Here is a 20,485-nt window from a genome sequence, read left to right as displayed (position 1 = left end):
GGCAGAAAAGACAGGGAGCTATGGCTATTTAGGGAGAGAGAGAAGAAAAAAAAAATAATCAACACCAGTGTTTCCAATTGTAGAGCTGTAAATAATGCCCATGTAAAATTTACTTGCTGTAAAAGGATGCCTGTGATCATATTTTGTTTCCGTGTAACTAATTTAGTGCCTTAAGACTGGTCATGCTACTACTTCAGTCTCGGACATTAACGGTGTAGGCTAGCCCTGAAACTTGCAACATTTAATGATTTACAGCAAGTAAAGGAGCTCAAGATAGCAGGCTTCCAGGGCATCTGGCTGCTGATGCACACTGGTAACCTGTTCCATTATGCACTTTGCTGTTCTGAGTTCAAGGCTGAGGAGATTCTTTGCTGCCAACTACTTGAAGATGCTTTTATTACTTCAGCGCAATTGAAGAGTTGGTTCAGATTGAGACTGTTCTCCCACCCTGGCATCTTTGTTTTGTATATCATCAATAGGAATTTCTGGGGCCTAAGGGAAAGGCAGCTTTTAGTGCTATTCTTTCACTTCCTCTTTGAAACAGTGCCTCAAGTATGCTGTTTTGGGACCAATACATCAAAACCACTCCCAATACACAATTTCTATCGTGTGCAGCTTTATTTGTGTGAGTAATCCTCATAACTTTTTAGGGAGCTTTCATGAGTGAAGACTCTCATGTTGATCCAAAGTCCTCAAAATAAAATACAGGGCTTAAGTAGCAACATTTTACTCACAGAATGTGATGCCATAACTCAATCATACCTCAGTATTTCTTTCTGCTTTAAATTGTGTTGTAATACTCCTTGTAAAAATTTAATTGCACGACAACCTGTGCCTTGATAGCAGAATTAGCTGCTGGGTAAACCATTCAGTTAATTACTGAAACTGTGACCTCCAACTGGAGAGCCAAGAAGGAATGTAAGATGAGTGGAAATATTTTAATTAATGAGCAAATCTTGGACTAGCCAAAGGAAGGGGTAACTTTTGAAGGGTAAACAGCAGCAATAAATTTTTAATTGTCATGATTGGACACCTCTGGCAAATTCACACGTGTTCTTCAGTGCTTAAGTGAACCAAACCCCTACAAGGAGGGGTCTTCTAAAGGAAATTTAATGCTTTTCCATCCTATACTTCACACTCACCTTCCACTCCCATTAGAATTGACTGTGACTTTTCAAGTGGGTTTTGAATTGGCTTTTATAAGTGAACCCCAGAAGCTGTGCTCCATGCAGCCACCAACATTTTCTCCAGGAAGCACTTGCACCGTGCTCAGCAGACAGCTGAACTCTTCCTGCTATGTACTTGGGTCCTCAAATGCCTCTGTCCCATCCTCCCTGCTCCTTTAAGGACTTGATGTGATCGATTTACCCCACAAGACCATCATGTCATCTTCATCTGGAATGCTGTATTGCTCTGAGCCCTGGTTTTCTTTTCTCAGTGCCAACGTGGATGGCTCAGGTGGGACACGCGGTGCTTCTGCCCTTCCAGCAGCAGTCTCAGCCCTGCTGCTCCCCTACGTCTCTGCCTTCATCTTCTGTATCGCCCTATTTTTTAATACTTAGTGGTTTGCAAGTGTATATAGTTAAAAAGCAAAACAGAATAACCACTCCATTTGCATGCATTTGTGCATATAAAATACACTTATTTCTTATAAATTTTAATAACCATTAGCTCTCACAAAGACAGTGAAAAGGAAAACAAGTTTTATTCTCTGATGTATCAGTTGCCAGCGCTCAGACTCATTGAAGTGTGTTTCTAGTCCCACCTCCTTCTTCCTTTCTCTCCCACTTCTGTTTAAATATAGAAACGAGGTTTCAAGCAATATGATTTGAAGCTTTAGGATTCATTAAGGATATTTAAAGGCTTTCTAGAAATGTTTGCTGTTGCTTTGTGTTGTTCTTTCCTGAAAGACTGGGGCTTGCTTCATATCAGATAATTAAAATTTGCTTAACTAGAAAATGAATAAAATGCATAGCTGAAACAGGCAATTGAAATTATCTTTTAGTTTATGTAATACACAGATTAGTCATTGCAACCGCTTTGACAAAGTTTGGCACTTCCCACTTTCCTCAGGAAACAGTAGGAGATAACTTTGTGTTTATTTAGGCATTCATGTAACTTCTTTTTTCCTGTTAGAAAAAGATGTGATAATATTCTTACTCCTTAAGTGGTTATATATGTGTTTTAACTTATGATTTGTGTCAAGCTGTTTTGGCTAGGAATGAAGGCAGCTTAACAAGCACAAAAGCACGTTCCTGGGTTGTTGGTTTTAATTGAATAAAGCTGCTTTTGCTCTGTTAGCTATAGAATAAAAAATAAATGTGGTTTCCATTTGAAGCTTAGCTGACTTAGTGAAGAGAGGAAACATTATTGATGTAATTGAAATAATCAACAGTGTAACCAGGCACTTAAAATGAATGGTTTGCAAAAGGCTTGGTAATGCTAGCAGAGCTGGGAGGAACGTAATCTATGGGAAAAGTCATTCTTAGTGCAGCATTGTCTGTGTGTTGCATCAAGATAATAAGCTGTAAAAATGTCACGTGCTGTTCCTGTAAGCAAGGTGATGCTTTGACAGTGGGTATACAAGAATCTGAAAGCGCTGATTAAATTCAGAGTTTCAGCAGTTCCTGATAGCCAACATAGCCTGAAATTGATTTATATTTCAAGAACTATTATTACGTCTGACTCACCCCCTCCCCCCCATTCACAATTAGCTTTTATTCTGGGTACGATGTAAATACCTGCTTTAAAAATTACTAGCACATGTTATCATCTTCCAGTAACAAGATCATCCTTACAAACTAGAATGAAGACAGAAATAACTTGTGCCACCACCAAGCATTAGTCACATAGCTCTTATATAATTGCTTACGTCTTCGATCAGCATGCTGGCAGCCGGGTGTCTTCGTAATATTTATCTGGAGAAGAAAATACATATTTGTTTGGCAGAGGGATGGATTGAAGCCAAGAGCTATGGGACGTGCTGAGGGGGGCACAGCACTTAAGGGTGAGGGCACCACAACGAAGGAATGCCAGCATCATAGCACTAAACAGTAGGCAGTAGCAGAGGGGGGGCCTGCAGCAACATCTCTTGGTTCTCCTAGGTGCTTTTCACTCTGTTTTACCTTGAAGAAAGAAAAAATACAGAGCTTGAAATACTGAAAATGGCATTTCTGCAGTTGAAAACCAAAACATGATAGGTTTCAGCTTGCTAGAGCTCTTGAACACGTGTCTTACCTGTAGCCCCAAGAGGAGCTGTCAAATGCATGAGTTTTCCTTTGCAGATTGTAACCCTGTCATGTGGCTGTGTAGTCATAATGATGTATTAAAAGTGGGTGGGATTCTCTGGGAGATAAGCATGGGAATTTCCTGGTAAAGTACAGTAATCACTGTGATTCTGTTCCTTTGGGTTGAGCCTGTTAGTTCAAATTCATTAAATGTTTGTTCCTTACTGAATTATAAGACTATTAAATGGAGTTGGAAGCATTCTGTGATCTCATCATAGATATTTATTTCCTGAGACTGAAAAGAATTGCCTGACAATCAAGTTTTAATAAGTACATGAGATCTGAATACTTAGTGATATTATTCTTAGCTTGTTCTTGAGTTTATAAACTGAATTATGCAATGACTTGGCCATAACCATGTATCATGTTTTTAGATCTTCCTTTTCATTAATACATGTGAAGAATGGTGAAGAATTTTCTTTGTGTTTTCTTTGGTGTTCAAAGGTGAAATGTTGGAAGTATCATTGTCCTTGAAAGTTATTCAAGACTCTGTAGGTTTACTTATGTTTTTAGAAGAAAATGTCAAACCAAAATATCAAACAGAATTAAGATGGCCTTTCTTTAAGGAAAAAATGCAATAAAAGTACTAAAAAAAATAGTATAAAAATAACCATAAAATAACTTAATATAATTGTTATAGAAGTCTAAAAACTAAGCAAATGGTCCAGGGAACATAGAGGGGAGGTACTTATAAAGAGTATAAGGTTGCACACGCATACTCATCTGGTAGCAGTTTGAAAACAAAACTAATTAATATCTTTTAATTCATGCAGTACAACTATAGAACTTGCTGCAGGGTTTAGAGGTGAAAATTGTAATTGGGTTCAGGAAGGAAACCAGTAAGTTTGTGGAAGGTAAATTTATAAAAGGATGTTAAGTAAGCCTCTTTTTAGGGGGATTTTTAGCAGATGAAGGCATTTAGGCACCGTATTTTTTCTAAATACAATCTCTTTGTTGTAAATCCTGTATTTATGTTTTCTCACAAACATAAGTATGTATTTCCTCACAAACAGCACCTGTAGTTGCGTGTGTGTGAGGTTACTTTTTAGTGGCTTCGTTGAGGCACTGAATGCAAGTATCCTGACTTTGAGTTTATAACCTCAGCACTTACATAGAAAATATTACTCATAAAGATCTAGTGATGCAAAATGAATAACATACCCACTCTTTCTTTGCTTTAGGACACCGAAGCATGTTTGAGCATATGTCACAAAGTGCAAGCTCAAAGGTAACAGAGAGGAAACTGCGTGGGACTTGTCCTCCTGTTGGTCGTGGAAACTGTGGAAAGCAATGTGTGAATGCAAGCAGTTGTAGATCTTCATGTTTTAATGCCCGGAATGATTTTCACACTGTACATTCAGAGCACAGTCCTGTGAAGCCAAGGATTATTACAGTGGTGAGACCCTGTGGGCATATGCTGAGAAAGATAACCTTGCTTCTGAACAGGAGATCAGTGCAGACCTTTGAACAGCTGATGGCTGACATTTCAGAAGCTCTGGGATTTCCACGTTGGAAGAATGATCGTGTGAGAAAACTTTACAGTCTAAGAGGCAGAGAAATCCAAAGTGTTTCGGACTTCTTCAGAGAAGGTGATGCATTCATAGCTCTGGGCAGGGAGCCCCTTACATTGAAGAACCTGGAAGTGGCAATACAAGAACTTTGTCCTGAAAATCCTTATGCTGCCAGTGCAATTCAGCAGAACGAGGAGCAGTCCCAAAAACTGAAGAGCAGGCTGTGTGATAAAGCTTCAAAAGTGGATGATGGCTTCGATGAGGTGGAAGTTGCCAAGACCTGCAGTGATGCCGTGTCTCCCAAAATGGTAGCTGGAAAAAATCAATCCAAGATGAGGCAAGAAGAAAAAATGAGAACCAAAAAAAAGTGGACCAGGGGGAGTTGGAATGGTGAACAAGGAGTGAGGCCTTCTAGAAAAGCTCGAGAAGATGAGAGGTACCTTAACCAAGATAGGAGTCCTGAGAAAGGGTTAGAAGAGAGTTCAGTGGAGGTACTGAGGTGTGAGAAGTGTGAACGGGAAAGGCAGGCCAGGCAAAAGTTGCAAAGGGAAAGGCAGGCAGAGGCTTCATTTGAGAGCACAGACCTGAATGCACGTGCGTGTCAGAGGTACCACGTAGAAAGAAATGCAAAAATCAGGAATTGCCAGAAAGCTTCAGAAATTCCTCTAGAGGATGAAGACGTTGGCTGGAAAGATAACTGCTGTAGGAGGACCTGGAAGCCTCTACATAGGAGTGTTAATGAAGGACTGGAAAAACAAAAAAGGAGCATTGAGAAGGAAAGGGATCTGGAGAAACATGAAAACCGTGAGAAGGAAGTAGTAAAAATAAAGAAGAATGCTGTAGAAGGGCGTCAGATAGCTCATGAAATGAAGGAAGAAAATGGAAGCAGCTGTGTAACAAACCAAAATGGTTGGCTAATAAAAGACAGTCCAAGGGATGCTGAGAAACCATCTAAAACGCATAAGGATGGTAGAGAGGGACAAAGGGCTAAAGAAGAATGTGCCAGGAGGGAGGGAAATGCTGTACATAGGGAGAGTGACATGACACGACGAGAGAAAACAGGAGAGCGTAGATTGAATAAGGAAGAAAACAAGGCTCAGGGACTGGAAATCGCCAGCCGAAGGCATGCTATAAAAAGCAGAACTGATGTAGAAAACCACTATGAGATTGGCAGGACTATTGGGGATGGGAATTTTGCAGTGGTGAAGGAATGTCGCCGCTGTGACTCAAATCAGATATACGCCATGAAAATTGTTGATAAATCCAAGCTGAAGGGGAAGGAGGACATGATGGAAAGTGAAATTCTGATCATTAGGAGTCTTTCTCATCCCAATATAGTAAGCTTAATTGAAGTATATGAGACCGAGGCTGAGATCTATCTAATCCTGGAGTATGTCCCAGGAGGGGACTTATTTGATGCAATCATAGAAAGTGTGAAGTTCACAGAGCACGATGCTGCTGTCATGATCACCGACCTGTGTGAAGCCCTGGTGTATATTCACAGTAAGAACATTGTCCACAGGGACCTCAAACCAGAGAACCTTTTGGTAAGCATTGCCAAACATTGTGCAGGAGTCGCATTTATTTTCCTTTTTATTATGGATGTTTGAGTAGTTTTATGCAAAGAATATGCAGAGAGAATACACTGTCGCAGAACTGTTTGGGAAAGTGAATGCAACCTTGAAATGAAATCAGCTTTTCAGATCATTTTGCATACATCTGCATTATGCTGCAGATGATGATGTTTGCAAGTAGAAATTCAAATGAAAATAGCCTGGCTTTCAGGGCTAGTGAATATTTGTATTTTTCTGAAATTCTACCATGCTGTTTGTCATCTGGATTTAAGTACCCAAGCTTCAATGTTTTGCATTCACAAAGCATGTACTGTATCATAAGCTGTTTTCCTTGTGGATCAAAATTAGTAAGTGACATTAACAATTTTAATACATTAGGTAAGAGTTCTTGTCCACTGCAGTCACCCATCCTGAAGAGCACTGTGGTAGTCCTCTACTGTAGTGATTTCTATAAGTTTTTCTTCTGTCACGTTCTTTGCTGAAGTAGGAGACTTACTCTCATGTAAATATGCACAGAAATGTTTTCAATATTGACTCTTGGTATGACACCCATTATAGGAGTGTGAAAATAAACAACTGTTCCTTGCCAGTCATTTGTTACGCTCTTCTCCTAGGTTCCAAATTTCATCGCAGGCAGTCATCAAATATTTGCTTTTCTCTAACAGAGCTAATTTGATCTGCTGATGGAAGATTGTAGTTAGCCAAAAAAGGATAATAGACAATTTAGTCCTATGTGCCAGTCAGTTCCTTAAGGGAATTAGTGTTAGCAAGTGTGAATTTCTGGAGAAAGGCAGCAGTGTAGCCTGTAGGCTGTGCAAAGGTGGAACAAAGCTGGGCCTGTAAGGTTTGTATCCAGACCTTTTGATTAACCAGTGGTGTTTATATTTGGTCCTGCTACACATTCTGATTAGTCTGATGAAAATGCTTAAGTGGTGTGTTTGCATAAATAAAAGGGAGTGCAAGTAGCTGGTTTGCAGAAATAAGTATGGTTCTGGACCCTGCCATCTTCCCTTGTTCTGCTATTAGAGCAAAATTTTACTCAGACCTGAAGGAATTTCTTCCAGAAGCTGATTTTCAATTATAAGCCAGGTTCTGCGCCTTCCTCTTTACTAAATTAATCTGGTGCATATGAAACATATGAGACCAGATGCTTCTCTGTGTATCATGTGTAATCTTCACAGTGATACAGTAAGTGTAAAGAGAGGCATGGTTCAGATCTCATCTGATGGTTTTCACTTGTAGTTCACAGCACTGCCATACAGAGATCCATGGGCAGTGGCAAATTTTTGTAGCACAGAAGTCATTGTGTTGCATGCTCTGGCTGAAAGCACAGAAAATGTGTTTCAAGGACAGCCTTGCCCCCCCACTGTTGAGGTATTTTGTCATCTAAGAACTGCATTACAAACAAATCAAGAAAGAAGATTTTACCTCTTCAGGTTTCCCCTTGTTTGTTAATTGGTTGAATAGCTGTTTCAGAAACAGCTTTTTTTTTTTTTAAGTTAGTATATTCAAAAAGTCAAATGAGTCTGTAGATTGTTGGTAATATTGGCTAGCTCATCAGATATCTAAGAAGTACCCCTAAAAATACAGGCCATTTGAGCAGGTGTCTGGCTTTTTGAATTTTAGGGTGCTGACTCCTTAGAGTAGGACAGTTCCAGTTGAGCTTAGTGACAGCCAGAGCTGAACTGTAACAACTATTTGTGAAGCAAATTTTATGGGTTTATCTGCTGTCACTGGGCGAAGGGCTGGAAGCTGTCTGCTGGAAGTGCTGACATGCTGCAATGTCTCCTTTTTGTCCTTGGTTCTGGGATAGCTCTTGCTTCACGTTGTTACACCACAGATTTCTGTCTCAGTTGGTCTCCCTAGGCAATTTGTGCACAGAGGACAGAAATAGGCCCTTACTTTTTCAATGAATCATTTAGGTTGGAAAAGATCTTCGAGATCATCAAGTCTGACCATCACCTAACACTAAGAGTTCCTCCTCTAAACCCTCTCCCTTAATACCATGTCCACATGGCTCTTGATTACCTACAGGAATGGCAACTGTCATCTCTCTGGGCAGCTTGTTCCAATGCCTCATCACCCTATCTGTGAAGGAGTTCTTCCTAATAACCAATCTAATCTAGTCCAGAGGTTTCATGAAAATAAGCATCTGGGGAAAGAAGAGAAACTATTTCCCTCCTTACAGAGGAAAAGGTGCAAATATACTTTGATGTCTAGTGAATTGTGAAATTGTTCACACAGGAACTAGAAACCTGATTTTACTGGTGTGCTGTGCTATTCCTGTTGCTCTTATGGCAATATTCTCTAGTTCAAGACTTCTGTGACAGCCCTCCAGTACCCTTTTTGCCTTTCTCCCTCTGTCTTTCATTACTGTGTCTGCTCACAGCTTTCAAACTCCTTGCAGCATAGCTGTGAGGCAGAAAGGTGGTGACTTGTGCTACCAAAACAAAATCTGTGTGACAGCTGGTGTGAAGACACCTGCTTTGAAACCCACCCTTTCCACTAACAGAATCACCTGGTGTAGAATTAAATGTTCAGCAAGAAAGCCTTTGCTACCAAGCTTCTGCAGTGTGGTGTATTTGGTCTCACAAAATAAGGTGGGCCCTTCTTTAGGGCTAACTGGAAATGCATGGGAGTGGAATTTCCTAACTAGATTTTTAGCTAGGGGCTGCTGTTTAATGTCACAGGTGGTCTTGTGGGTCAGAAACTTAGTGTAGAGAATCTTTTTCCAGGTTAAAACTATAGAAAATGTGAAGCCACATCCCTGTCCCCTTTTTTTGATGTTGGGCATGCATATTTCTGTGTTTGTGACCATAAACTTATATCCTTGTACCAGTCCCAAGCACACTAATAGTGTTGTAGCTGCTTATGAGTTTGAGTTTCTTTCTCTTTCTGCTCCTCCTTTTTTCTTCATGTTTTCATGTGCATGACACTGTGAAGTGTAACCTTTTTATGAAGTGGCTTTGGTTTTGTGACACTATTTACAAATACAAAAAACGCTGTCACAGTTTTCCAAGTGCATTGGAGTTAAAATCCTGTTTAACTGTAGAATCAGAAAATGGCTTGGGTTGGAATGGCCCTTAAAGGTCATCTGGTTCCAATGCCATTGCTGTGGGCAGAGTTGCCAACTACTATCTCAGGATGCCCAGAGCTCCATCCAGCCTGGCATTAAATAGGTTTCATGGATGGGGCATCCACTGGGCAACCTGTTCCAGTGCCTTACCACCCACTAGAAGATCTCCTAATATCTCCTAATAATCAAAATCTCCACTCTTTTAGTTTAAAGCCATTCCCTTTTGTCCTTTCACTATCAGACAATAAAAAGTCAATCTCCCTGCTGCTTATAAGCTCCCTTTAAATACTGCAAAGCTGCACTGATGTTTTCCCAGAGTCTTCTCATCTCTAAGCTGAACAAGCCCAGCTGTTTTTTGTAGGAGAGTTTCTCCAGCACTCTGATCATCTTCACGGCCTTCTTATGGGCCTGTTGCAAAAGCTCCATATCCTTCCTGTGTTGGTAGCTCCAGCCTGGACACAAGTGATTTATACGAAGCCTCACAAGGACAAAGCAGAGGGGGGCAGTCACCTCCCTTGCTCTGCTGGCCACCCCTTTTCTGACACAGCCCAGGATACAGTAGGTTGCCAATGCACAATGTTAGCTCATGTCAAGCTTTTCATTTACTGGGACCACCAAGTTCTCTGCAGGGCCGCTTTCAATGAGTTCTGTTCCCTGTCTGTAAGCATATCTGGGATTGACTCGACCAAAGTGCAACATCTTGCACTTGGCCTTGTTGAATCTCATGAACTGCACCACTCAGCTTAGTGTCATCAGCAAACTTGCTGAGGGTGTGCTCAGTATGCCTGTCTAAGTCACTGATAAAGACATTAAAAAAAGAAAAAAAGTGTCCTGCTGGGTGCTTTCAGTACGATAAAGCTAGGCAGCTTATTTTCTGAGATATTTCTTTGTGAGAGATGGAGAGATTCTTCTGTCTACCAATGTGGGATGACTGAAAGCTCCAGTGCGTAAGAAGTGCTTTCTCCTTAGCTCTTGTTGTAATATACAAGAAGTCCCGTGGATCAGCTTGATTTCATTATGTTGCTATGAGGAATCTAGACTACGAAACACACATGCATAAAGAGGAATATTAATGTTTTAAATCATCTTTTAAACACCCTGATGGATTTCCCAATGTAGATATGAAAACAAACAAGAACTTTGGAGTTATCAGCAAACAGGAAAAAAAGGGAAAGACCAAATTTATCCCTTTTTGAAAACAAGCTTTGTTTTGTGTTAGTATAATATAATCTTTCAGGTGTATGGCTAGAAATCCACAGACAGTATTTGGATATCCTGTGTTCAAGAGAGTAGCAAGCATTTCTGATTCCCTTTGATTTGGGGCTACCACTGCTGGCTTACCTTGCAGCTGAATGGCACAAGTACTTGTTTGGCTTAAGCTGGCCATCTGTTGACAAAATGTATTTGAATGCTGCTCTTCCTCATCTCAGTTAGCTCTTTAGGCAGGTAAGATGAGGCAGCACTTTTGGAAGAACTTGTGGAACCATTTTTGTGTAGTCTTGAATAGAGATGCTGTAACAGGTATCGTGGTAAAGGCAGTATGACCCTCTAATGTTAGAGTTTTTGCTTTGCACCATTTCAAAGCATATATGGCAGAAGTCAGGGGTTACATCTCTTTTGAGAAGAGATTTCTGTGTTACTCTGTAAGTAAATGCTCAAGAGGGAATATCCTGAGAAGCCTTTCTTTGAAAAAAGCATATTTGCCTCAGTTTCTGTTTTGCTGCCAGGTGATGGAAAGGTGAACTGGAGAACACAACATTTGGGATGAAGTGTATGCCCAATTGGTCTATGCTGCCCTTGAGTTATTTTGAGTAAGGATGCTGAGGAGTTCTATGCTGAGGTTTCCAGACATGCTGACAGATTTCATGCTGTCTTAGAAATTATTATCATAAAGCTGTGAAAATATATCTACGTTGCATGGTGTTCCTGGCTGTTAGTGAAATAAAAGGAAAGTTCAGTGATTTTTGTGCTCACAAACATGTGGTGCAGTATTGCCACCTTGTGCTCCGATGTGAGATTAGGGCTATGGCTTTCTTGTAAAAAGTGTAACTGTATATTTCAAGTAAAATTACTACTGGCTTTTACGGATTGGACTTCAGACCTGTATATTCTCCCCTTGCTGATTTGATAAAAAGAAACAAACCAAAAAACTCAATTGTATAAACTTTCCAGGGTTATTAGTGCTGGTGCAGTGCAGGATATTAGTAGAAATTCTGTGTGTGACATCATTTCCTTATGTAATTTGAAAATCCTTATATACATGGTCAAAAAGTGTATTTGTGCTCACGTAGAACAAATGAAATTGAGTATTTCAATTGTGATTTTTTTTTTTGTAATTTTCTACCACTGTTGACCACATTATTAAAGTATTGATTTTAATCAACAACATAGAATCATGACGTGGATAGATGCTGCTCTAGAAAATAACTGTTATTTGTTTTTCATTTTTGTTAGCTGTGGAGCCTACATTGTGTGATGACAAAAAAAAAACCTTCATGAAATTAACAAATTCAATAAAAGAGAAGGTAGCATTTTATCTTTGTCCTACGGAAGCTTTGTCTGCACAGCTCTAGACAACTTCTTCACACTGAGAAGCCCTTCATTTTTTCTTTAAACAGGAAAAAACCTCGAAAGTTTTTTAGTTACAACTGGAAGAGTGCTTACAGCTTCTGTAAAGAAGATAAATGGGAATTAATTGGCTGTAATGTAGGGCAGTGCAAATTTTATCGTGTCTGTACCCCTAGTTATAAAAGAGCATCTTGAATTTTTGGCTGCCTCATGCACTGCCTGATGGCAAAGTATGAGGTGTTAAAGCCTGAAGCATTCCTGTCACATCATATTCTGCTCTGTCTGTTCAAAACCTGAAAACAGATTTTCTTGGTTTTCCTGTAGTCATGTGAAGTCCTTTCGCCTCGCAGTTAGAGACAGGTAATTTCTCATTAAAAATGTTTTTACTTAAAGAATATTTGAGTTTCAGTAACCAGCATTAAAAATACCGATGTGTTTGATTATCCTGCTACCTTATTCATGACTTGACCTTTCAGTACTTTCTCTCAAAATAATGTTTCATTAGCTGCATTACAAATTAATGCTAAGCACTCATGCACACAGAATCTGTGTGGATGCAGGAGGTGGAAACTGCTGGAAAGGCGTGTTGGAGAGCATTCTGTTGGATCAATTTTTCCTGCTCTTAGTGTATGATTACGGTGACTCTCATTTTCAGGGCAGCAGGTATTTGCAGAGTAATTTGGAAAGAAAATAAAACACTTCCTTCAACCCTATTTCTCACTTTAGACCTGCAATGCAGGTAAACTTTTCAGATGTCTGCATAAAATCTGTGGCATATTTGGAAATACCACTCATAAAATCATAGAATTGGGTTGAAAAAGACCTTCAAGATCATCAAGTTCAACCATGGGCCTAACTTAGCAAGGCCCATCACTAAACCGTGTCCTTCAGTGAACCTTAGATGTATCTCTTAAACCTCTCCAGAGGTGGGGACTCCACCACTTCCCCGAGCAGCCCATTCCAACACCTGACCATTCCTTTTGTAGAGAAATTCTAATGCCTACTCTAAACCTGTCTTGGTACATCTTGAGTGAAGTGAGTCCTCTTCACTTTCCTAAGGGGAAAAATAAATCTGTGCTTCATTCCCCTTTGTTTTCGGTCTTCTTCCTTTTCATTTCTTGGAAATGCGTGCCAGAACTTGTAGAGCAAAGTTGTCCTTTTCCATTAGTGCTTTTCCTCCTAACTATATGTGCCATCTATTTATGTGGAAAGAGAAAAGTTTCTGAATACTGTTTGTCAAAATGTGGTTTCCATTTCATTCTCTTTTACTTGCAGGTACCGTTACTGGAACCTCTTACTCTTTACTACAAAAGTACTACTTCCTTTATCTACCAGGCAATCTTAAAATGCCTGCAAACTAAATATTTATTTTTTCATTGAGTATAGGTTCAGCACAACGCAGATAAGTCTACCACACTGAAACTAGCAGATTTTGGCCTTGCAAAGCTGGTTACAAAACCCATATTTACTGTGTGTGGAACACCAACCTATGTTGCCCCTGAGATACTTGCTGAGAAGGGTGAGTGTATAAATCTCTGATTTCTGGCAACTCATAAAATTACTTCTAACCTTGTAGTCATGGAAATATTCCAGAATGTTTCAACCTACTGGTAGGTTGGCTAGCAGCAAAATCTATGAAAGGATAAAACATTTCTTAGCTTTTGACAAATACAAGCATGGTATCAGTCATATTTTCTTTATTAAGGTCTATGTGATATATAGCTGTGATTTTTGAAGCAGATTTGAAGCAGACAAAGCATTACAGCATCATAGATAATGATTGCTGAAATTGGGGAAAGAAGCAAAATTTTATCTTGGAACATTAGGATGGTCACCCTTGTTTCGTGTCTGTAACTCAAACAGTTTTTCAAGGCCCTGTAATAGTGCACAAGGATGTTGAACACGTATGTTAAACTTATTTCACAGGCCAAAGCATGGTTTACCTCAGAGAGAATTTTTGGTATTTAATATCCAGAAAGATTCAGACCTGGAAAGGAGTCAATTTTTATTAATTACTCAAGAAAAGCTATTTCTGTGTCTTGTTCTGTGGAGCTGGGTTGCACATCTCATACTACATTACATTTCAGTGGAAACTTGGCACTCTCTTAATTCTTTTTTTTATCTTTTTAAAAGTAATGAGAGAGCTATTTCAGAAATATATCCTGCATGTTTCTCAATTAATCCCCAGTTGACTCTGGTCTTGTTAGATAACACTTGTGAAACATGCTGGAGAAGAGAGGCATTGTGTGAGAACTGTGATTATTAACAGGGAGGATCAGCTTGCAAGTGTGGTGTACCAGCCACTTATTCTTCTGCTGACCTCGTCCTTTTTAGAAACTGGGCAAAGCTTCTCTGTTTCTTTGAGGATGGAATGAAAAAAGAAATAGTTCCTTACCAATTATGAGAAGAAGGTTGTTTTTTTTGACTGTCTTCTTTCCTCTTCCCCCCCCCCCTCAAAAAAGTAAAATAAACCAAACAAAAAAAAACCCCAACCAACTAAAACAAACAAACAAAAAACACCCCAATAAAACACTAAAACTTCCATTAAAAGATAATTAGCTGTGATTTGTTTTTTCTTCCTTAGGCTATGGGCTTGAAGTTGATATGTGGGCAGCTGGTGTGATCCTTTACATTCTGCTCTGTGGTTTTCCCCCGTTTCGCAGTCAGGAGCGTGATCAAGAAGAGCTGTTTCAGATCATACAGCTGGGTCACTATGAGTTCCTTTCCCCATACTGGGACAATATTTCTGCGGGTAAGATTCATGTATACCAGTTCTGAAAATTGATAAAGCTCTTACCTAGAGTGGCTTGAACGCATTAAACTCCTCTTTTCTTCAGAACAGTGATTTTGGTGGATTTTGGAGTATATTGCAAATATACTTGTTTTATATGATTACATGTTTTACGTGTGAATTTAATCCTCTCAAAGTAGCATCTGCTGTGAATATGAATATCAGGTCTGATTTATACAACAGATTGCTCCCTTTCTGAGTCAAGAACAAAGATTTTCTCACCTTACTTGTAAGAATTGCCCCTGAGGAACAAAAGGCATCAAAATTATCTCCAGGCTTATGTTGCACTATTGTAAAGATGTGTGTAAAAGAATCTCAAAAGCTGAGAATCAAGTTCTTGCTCTGCAGAACGCAGTGTGAGTTTTCTGTGGAGATAATTTTTGAGGTCGTTTCTTTCCTCTTGCAGGCTAGTAGTGTCTTTTCTGCACTCTTCAAAATCCAACACCCCAAAACCCACCTCTCCTGTTATCTTTTAGAAACCGTGCTCAGCAGTGCTGTATGACTTCTATGTTCTTTGAGGGACAAGATACCCAATGCTAATTCCTATGAATTAGAACACCTAGCCATATGCCTTCAGGATGCCTTCACGATTAAATTCCCTTCCCTTTCTTCTGTCATTGCTCAGGGGAGATTGGAATCAGTAAAGAATGTACTGGAGTTCTAACATCTCCTGTCCCTAGTTCTAGATGCGGTTGCTACAATACCTCCGGGGGATGGCCATTAAAAAAATATCATTATCACAGAATCACCAAGGTTGGAAAAGACATACAAGATCATCCAGTCCAACCATCCACCTTTTACCAATAGTTCTCACTACACCATGTCCCTCAACACAAAATCCAACTGTTCTTTGAACACCTCCAGGGTCGGTGACTCCAACACCTCCCTGTGCAGCCCATTCCAGTGCCTGACCACTCTTTCAGAGGAGTGCTATTTCCTAACATCCAGCCTGAATCTGCCCTGGCGCAGCTTGAAGCCATTCCCTCTGGTCCTATCACCAGTTACATGAGAGAAGAGGCCAACCCCCAGCTCACTGCAGTCTCCCTTCAGATAGTTATAGAGAGCAATGAAGTCTCCCCTGAGCCTCCTCTTCTCCAGATTGAATAATCCCAGCTCCTTCAGCTGTTCCTCATAAGACCTGTGCTCCAGACCCCTCACAGCTTTGTTGCCCCTCTTTGAACATGCATTCTGATAAAACTAACAAGAAAAATGAGGACCTTTTGTTAGGCGTAACTCTCAGAATCATAACATTGCTTTTCTTTTCCCCTCTTTTTTTCATAACAGCAGCAAAAGACCTCATTACCAGGCTGTTGATAGTGGATCCCCAGAAGCGCTACACAGCACGGCAAGTACTTCAGCATCCTTGGATCAGAACAGCTGGAAAAACTAACAACAGAAATTTGCAAAGGGAAGTAACGATAAATATTGAGCGTCATTTCCGGACCCAGCGCCGGAAGGAGGCTGTGGATAAAGACACGTGAAATCAATGAGTTCATCTACCCTTCTTTTTTATTAATTAACAAATTATTTATGTTTTCTAAATGGATTTGGCCTTTAGTTTATGGATTTTGCTGGCAATTGCTAATGCCTCTCTTTTGTTTTTGTTGATTGTGAGATTCTGAAGAAGGACAGAGGTCAAATTTGCATCCACCTCCCTGTATTTTTACTTGCAAGTGTCTCTGACAGCAGTGGTACTAAATATTTCCCAGAAGGTATCTGTTATTTTGAACTTAATGTATATCTTTTTTAGATTACAAATGTTTCTTTTTGTCTAACTTCAGTGATGACTGTGAAATGCTTTCTCTTGTCTCCTTTCGTATGGCATCTTCTTTCATGAGTTCTTCTTTTTGCTTTGAAGTTGTGTTATGTTTGTAGCATTGTCAAAATAGCTGTCTGCTCACACATTTGGCACTAATACTCTGAACTGATTTCTCACCAGTTCCTGCTAGCAATTTAGAAGGTGAGAGAAATATAAATAAATGAATAAGTATTTAGCTATAGGATATGTAAGATAAAAAATACTATTTATTAAGTTGTGAGGGGAAAAAGAAATCATTATAGTTGAAATTAGCTATTCTATGATATCTCCCTTGGCAACATCTTTTCATGGGGTGTTCTCAGGATCAGAGTAATAGTTCTGTTAAACTGCTGTAGTTTGTATAGTATGATGGTTTCAGTTCTTTACAAGAAGAGGTGGGAAGATACCATGGCTGATACAGCTTCAAGACTGTAATACCTTTCACAGTGCTTTTCTTCTGTTCTGGAAAGTGGGAAGTTAATGGTGCTGAGGAAGCATTAGTTCTTTTCCCAAAAGTATATTTGTAGAATTTTAACCCAAGCTTTCTTCTCATACTGAATTCTTTCTTAGGAACCATCCACATGGATCTGTGACTTTTTCAAGTTGATGGAGAATAGAGAGCTGGGAAGCTGCTTCTTTGTCTTAAGTTAGCTCTTACCTTCATGGTTTCCTTGTTATCAACACGATTCACAGTTGAATTGCTTTTATACACTTTTCTGTGTAGTTCAACAAACTTCTTTTTTCCAAGTTATCTTTGAGGACTCTATCTCCTCAATTCCACAAGAATGCACAATGGTATGAAATGACATTACAATTCTACTCAGGAAAAACAATTTCTTGTTAGTCTATGGGAAGGTTTCCCAAGGTATGTGTCAAATGCTTCATTGCTTATGTTACTTATAATTGGAGTTTTTAAGAAATCTGGTGGGGAAGGTTACCATCCAGAGAAAGACCGTGACCTGGGAGATCTTTTGAATCTCAAAACTTTTGGTAACTAATGGAATCAAAAAAGCTCTTCAGTTGTCTGATAACGCTTTGTCCATGAGTTGTATGGTAGCAAATAACACAATAAAACTACCAATTCTACTGGCATCAAGTTCATAGTCTGTAGAATTGAATGAGGGTATTTCAAAATGACAGACGTCAGAGGCATTTTAGAATCAGTAGAACACTTCCATAACTATAAGAAAGAATATTTCTGCTGAGTGCTAACATTTGTGAACTTTCTGAATTACTAAGTTGTGTGTGATGCCGTCATTGTGTTTCTGTTTCAAGCTTTGACAGTTTTGCCTCAAGATTGAAAAGAGAGCAGAGGCAACTTGGTTCATACAACAGAACTGCATTTTCAGTCAAGCTGACTTATTTTTAGTACGTATTGGATTGAGGCTGGCTGGGGAATTCAACAGTTTGTAAAACAAATCAAAACTGTACTGTGTGCCCAAGTGGTATTTATATTCCATGTCATACCTCTGCTTTGGAGGCCCTGAGTTAAGAAGACTTCTTGAAAAGAAGAATGAATTTGAGAGCTTTTCCTATGTGTAACCTCATATTCTAAATGTGTTGTGTTCTTTGATTGCTAGTGATAACATCTCCTGTGCTAATTTGTCTGTCTTGGATATGAAACTATGGAAAAACAGGTTATGATTTGCAATATTATATTTTGTACTTATTTTTAATATAGTACTTTAGGAATCAAGTTTGAAGTGGGGAAAAACGGAACTATTATCAACAATTAAGCTTAGGGCTTTGATATTGTGTTACAGGTTTCTCTGTTGCCTTTAAGAACCTGTCCACAGCTTTCTTCATGGTGCTCAAGGTGGAGGAGTTGCGTGTGATGAATATGAAAGTAATATTTTTTCAAAGATCTTTTTCTCTCATGTTCTATAGGTCCCAGTCTGACCAAATACAGACAGCACAGTGCGCTGCCACCAGTGTCTGTAAGCACCAATGCTGCTCTGGCAGCACTGAGGGTCTGCTTTGGTTTTGCTGAACATGTGGCACTAAGCCCTCCTTCTTCAGGTTGGAGGCTCAGAAAGCTTCCGGGTGCTTCTCAGGGCTTTTGCCACCTCCTCTTTCTTTCCTGCTGAGAAAAATGCCTCTTCCATTGCTTTTAGTGTCCTTTGACTTCTGAGACACCAACATCCAAATATACACTTCATAGAACTGGGTCATCTGTATTTCATTTCCTAGCAACGCCCATGCCTCCAGTCAGTGTTCCTGTTTTCTTTTCACTATGCCAACACTTGGAATCAAAGCTTCCAGCCACAGCTGTCACAAAAGTCATAGAATCACATAATATCCCAAGCTGGAACAGACCCACAAGGGTCATCAAGTCCAACCCCTGCCCCTATCACACAAAATTCAAAGCCTGTGTCGGAGATCATTGTCCAAACACTTCTTGAACTTTGGCAGTTTGGGTTGTGCCCACTGCCTTAGGCAGCCTGTTCCCACTGCCTTCTGCTGCAGACGCTGTCCCTAACCCCAACCCGGCCCTCCCCTGGCACAGCTCCATGCCGTTCCCTGCCCTGTCGCTGTCACACAGAGCAGAGCTCAGCGCTGCCCTCCGCTCCCTGTGAGGAGCTGCAGCCGCCATCCGGCCTCTCCTCAGCTCCTCTGCTCTGGGCTGAGCAAACCAAGGGCCCTCAGCAGCTCCTCACGTGTATTGCCCTCCAGACTCTACGCCATCTGTAGCACTAGAATGGGTGATTGTAGGTGTGCACAAAGGTACACGTGATGTGTAATCAAATTGTCAACCTTTCACAAGATGCGCTTCCCAAATAGATAAGGTAAGTGGAGGATTCCACTGTCCCTGTAGCCCACAGCCAAAATGGCAGTAACAGATACGGCAGGTACACCTATGGTGCCGGTTAGAGCTTATACAGAGATGCAGATTTAATGGTTTTCTGACATCAGCTATTCTGCAAAACTGCATTCTGTCATAGATTTTGTTGTTGTTGTTGTTAGACACAAATTTATTTAAAAATAGATTTCATTTGGGGAAGCAGGCATAGTATTTTAAATTGAGTTATTTGAGTGTCTGATTCAAAGGAGAGAGTTTCTTAGTTGCTTGTGTATGACTTCTGTTAAAAATGCTCCTTTCCTGCAGGTCTGTAATCTTGATTGAAACTGTAGAAATAAAAATGTATTTAATCTATCAGTGATGTTGTAGAAGAACCTGCCTTTTCTCTGGATGTGGGCATGTGGAATGAAGTGTGTGCTAGTGAGAACCTGTACGTGTTCTCATTTATTACATATTGGTCATTAAAGAGACCACAGCCACCTCACTACTCTTAGAATGACGGCAGGCTGTTAAGAATGACTGACTTTTATGGTAGCCACATGAATTTATTGCTCTGCATTTTAAATGTTATATATATAGGGGGCTAATTAAAACTGATTTAATGCTTTGTTGTTTTTGCTTTGTTTCCCATGTTGCTAATAGCTGAAGTCAGAGTCCAGCAATATTTTATTGAAATGAGCCTTGTCACTGCTATGTGTTGTTTGTTCAGAAAGGATGATCCCTTGTATCATCCAGCCTGCTGATTCACTCTGCGCCTTGCTTCGTAAACAGGTGTTGTATTCCTGCAGAATTCTGTCTTTTAAGGTGAGAGCTGTTTTGATAGCATAGCAATTAGAAAAATGGAAAAGTTAACAACCCTGAACTGTTACTGCAAGTAAGTTTTGTTTTCTGAATGTGGAATGTGAAATGAAGAACTGAAACAACTAGAAATGTAGAGAAAAGAAAAAAGTATTCCTGCAGTAAGTAAGTCAGCAATCCAAGCAATGGGAGCATTTATTTGCCTGCTAGAAATACAGAGCCATGCAGTACATTGCTAGAGAGAAATGCTACAACAATCAACTTTCAGAAATTCTTGGAGAA

The 20,485-nt window shown here is 39.8% G+C and overlaps 1 protein-coding gene across 4 annotated transcripts in view; it reads left to right on the top strand.

Moving 5' to 3' along the window:
* The window catches only part of DCLK3 (doublecortin like kinase 3), a 47,901-nt gene extending 28,139 nt beyond the window's left edge, over window positions 1–19,762 (top strand). For 3 of the 4 annotated variants that reach the window (XM_052696771.1, XM_052696769.1, XM_052696772.1), the window contains 4 exons: window positions 4,469–6,345; window positions 13,403–13,535; window positions 14,601–14,768; window positions 16,092–19,762. In XM_052696771.1, the coding sequence (XP_052552731.1) occupies window positions 4,469–6,345; window positions 13,403–13,535; window positions 14,601–14,768; window positions 16,092–16,288 (2,375 nt within the window). In that variant the 3' untranslated portion in view covers window positions 16,289–19,762. The remainder of the gene's footprint in view (window positions 1–4,468; window positions 6,346–13,402; window positions 13,536–14,600; window positions 14,769–16,091) is intronic. The other variant, XM_052696770.1, reaches the window with a different exon arrangement.
* The last annotated feature ends 723 nt before the right edge of the window (window positions 19,763–20,485 follow it).

The sequence above is a fragment of the Tympanuchus pallidicinctus genome, unplaced genomic scaffold, assembly GCF_026119805.1.
Source record: "Tympanuchus pallidicinctus isolate F22 unplaced genomic scaffold, pur_lepc_1.0 scaffold3, whole genome shotgun sequence".
NCBI lineage: Eukaryota > Metazoa > Chordata > Aves > Galliformes > Phasianidae > Tympanuchus > Tympanuchus pallidicinctus.
Note: the sequence above shows the minus strand (reverse complement) of the source record. Positions and strands in the feature narration are given on the sequence as shown.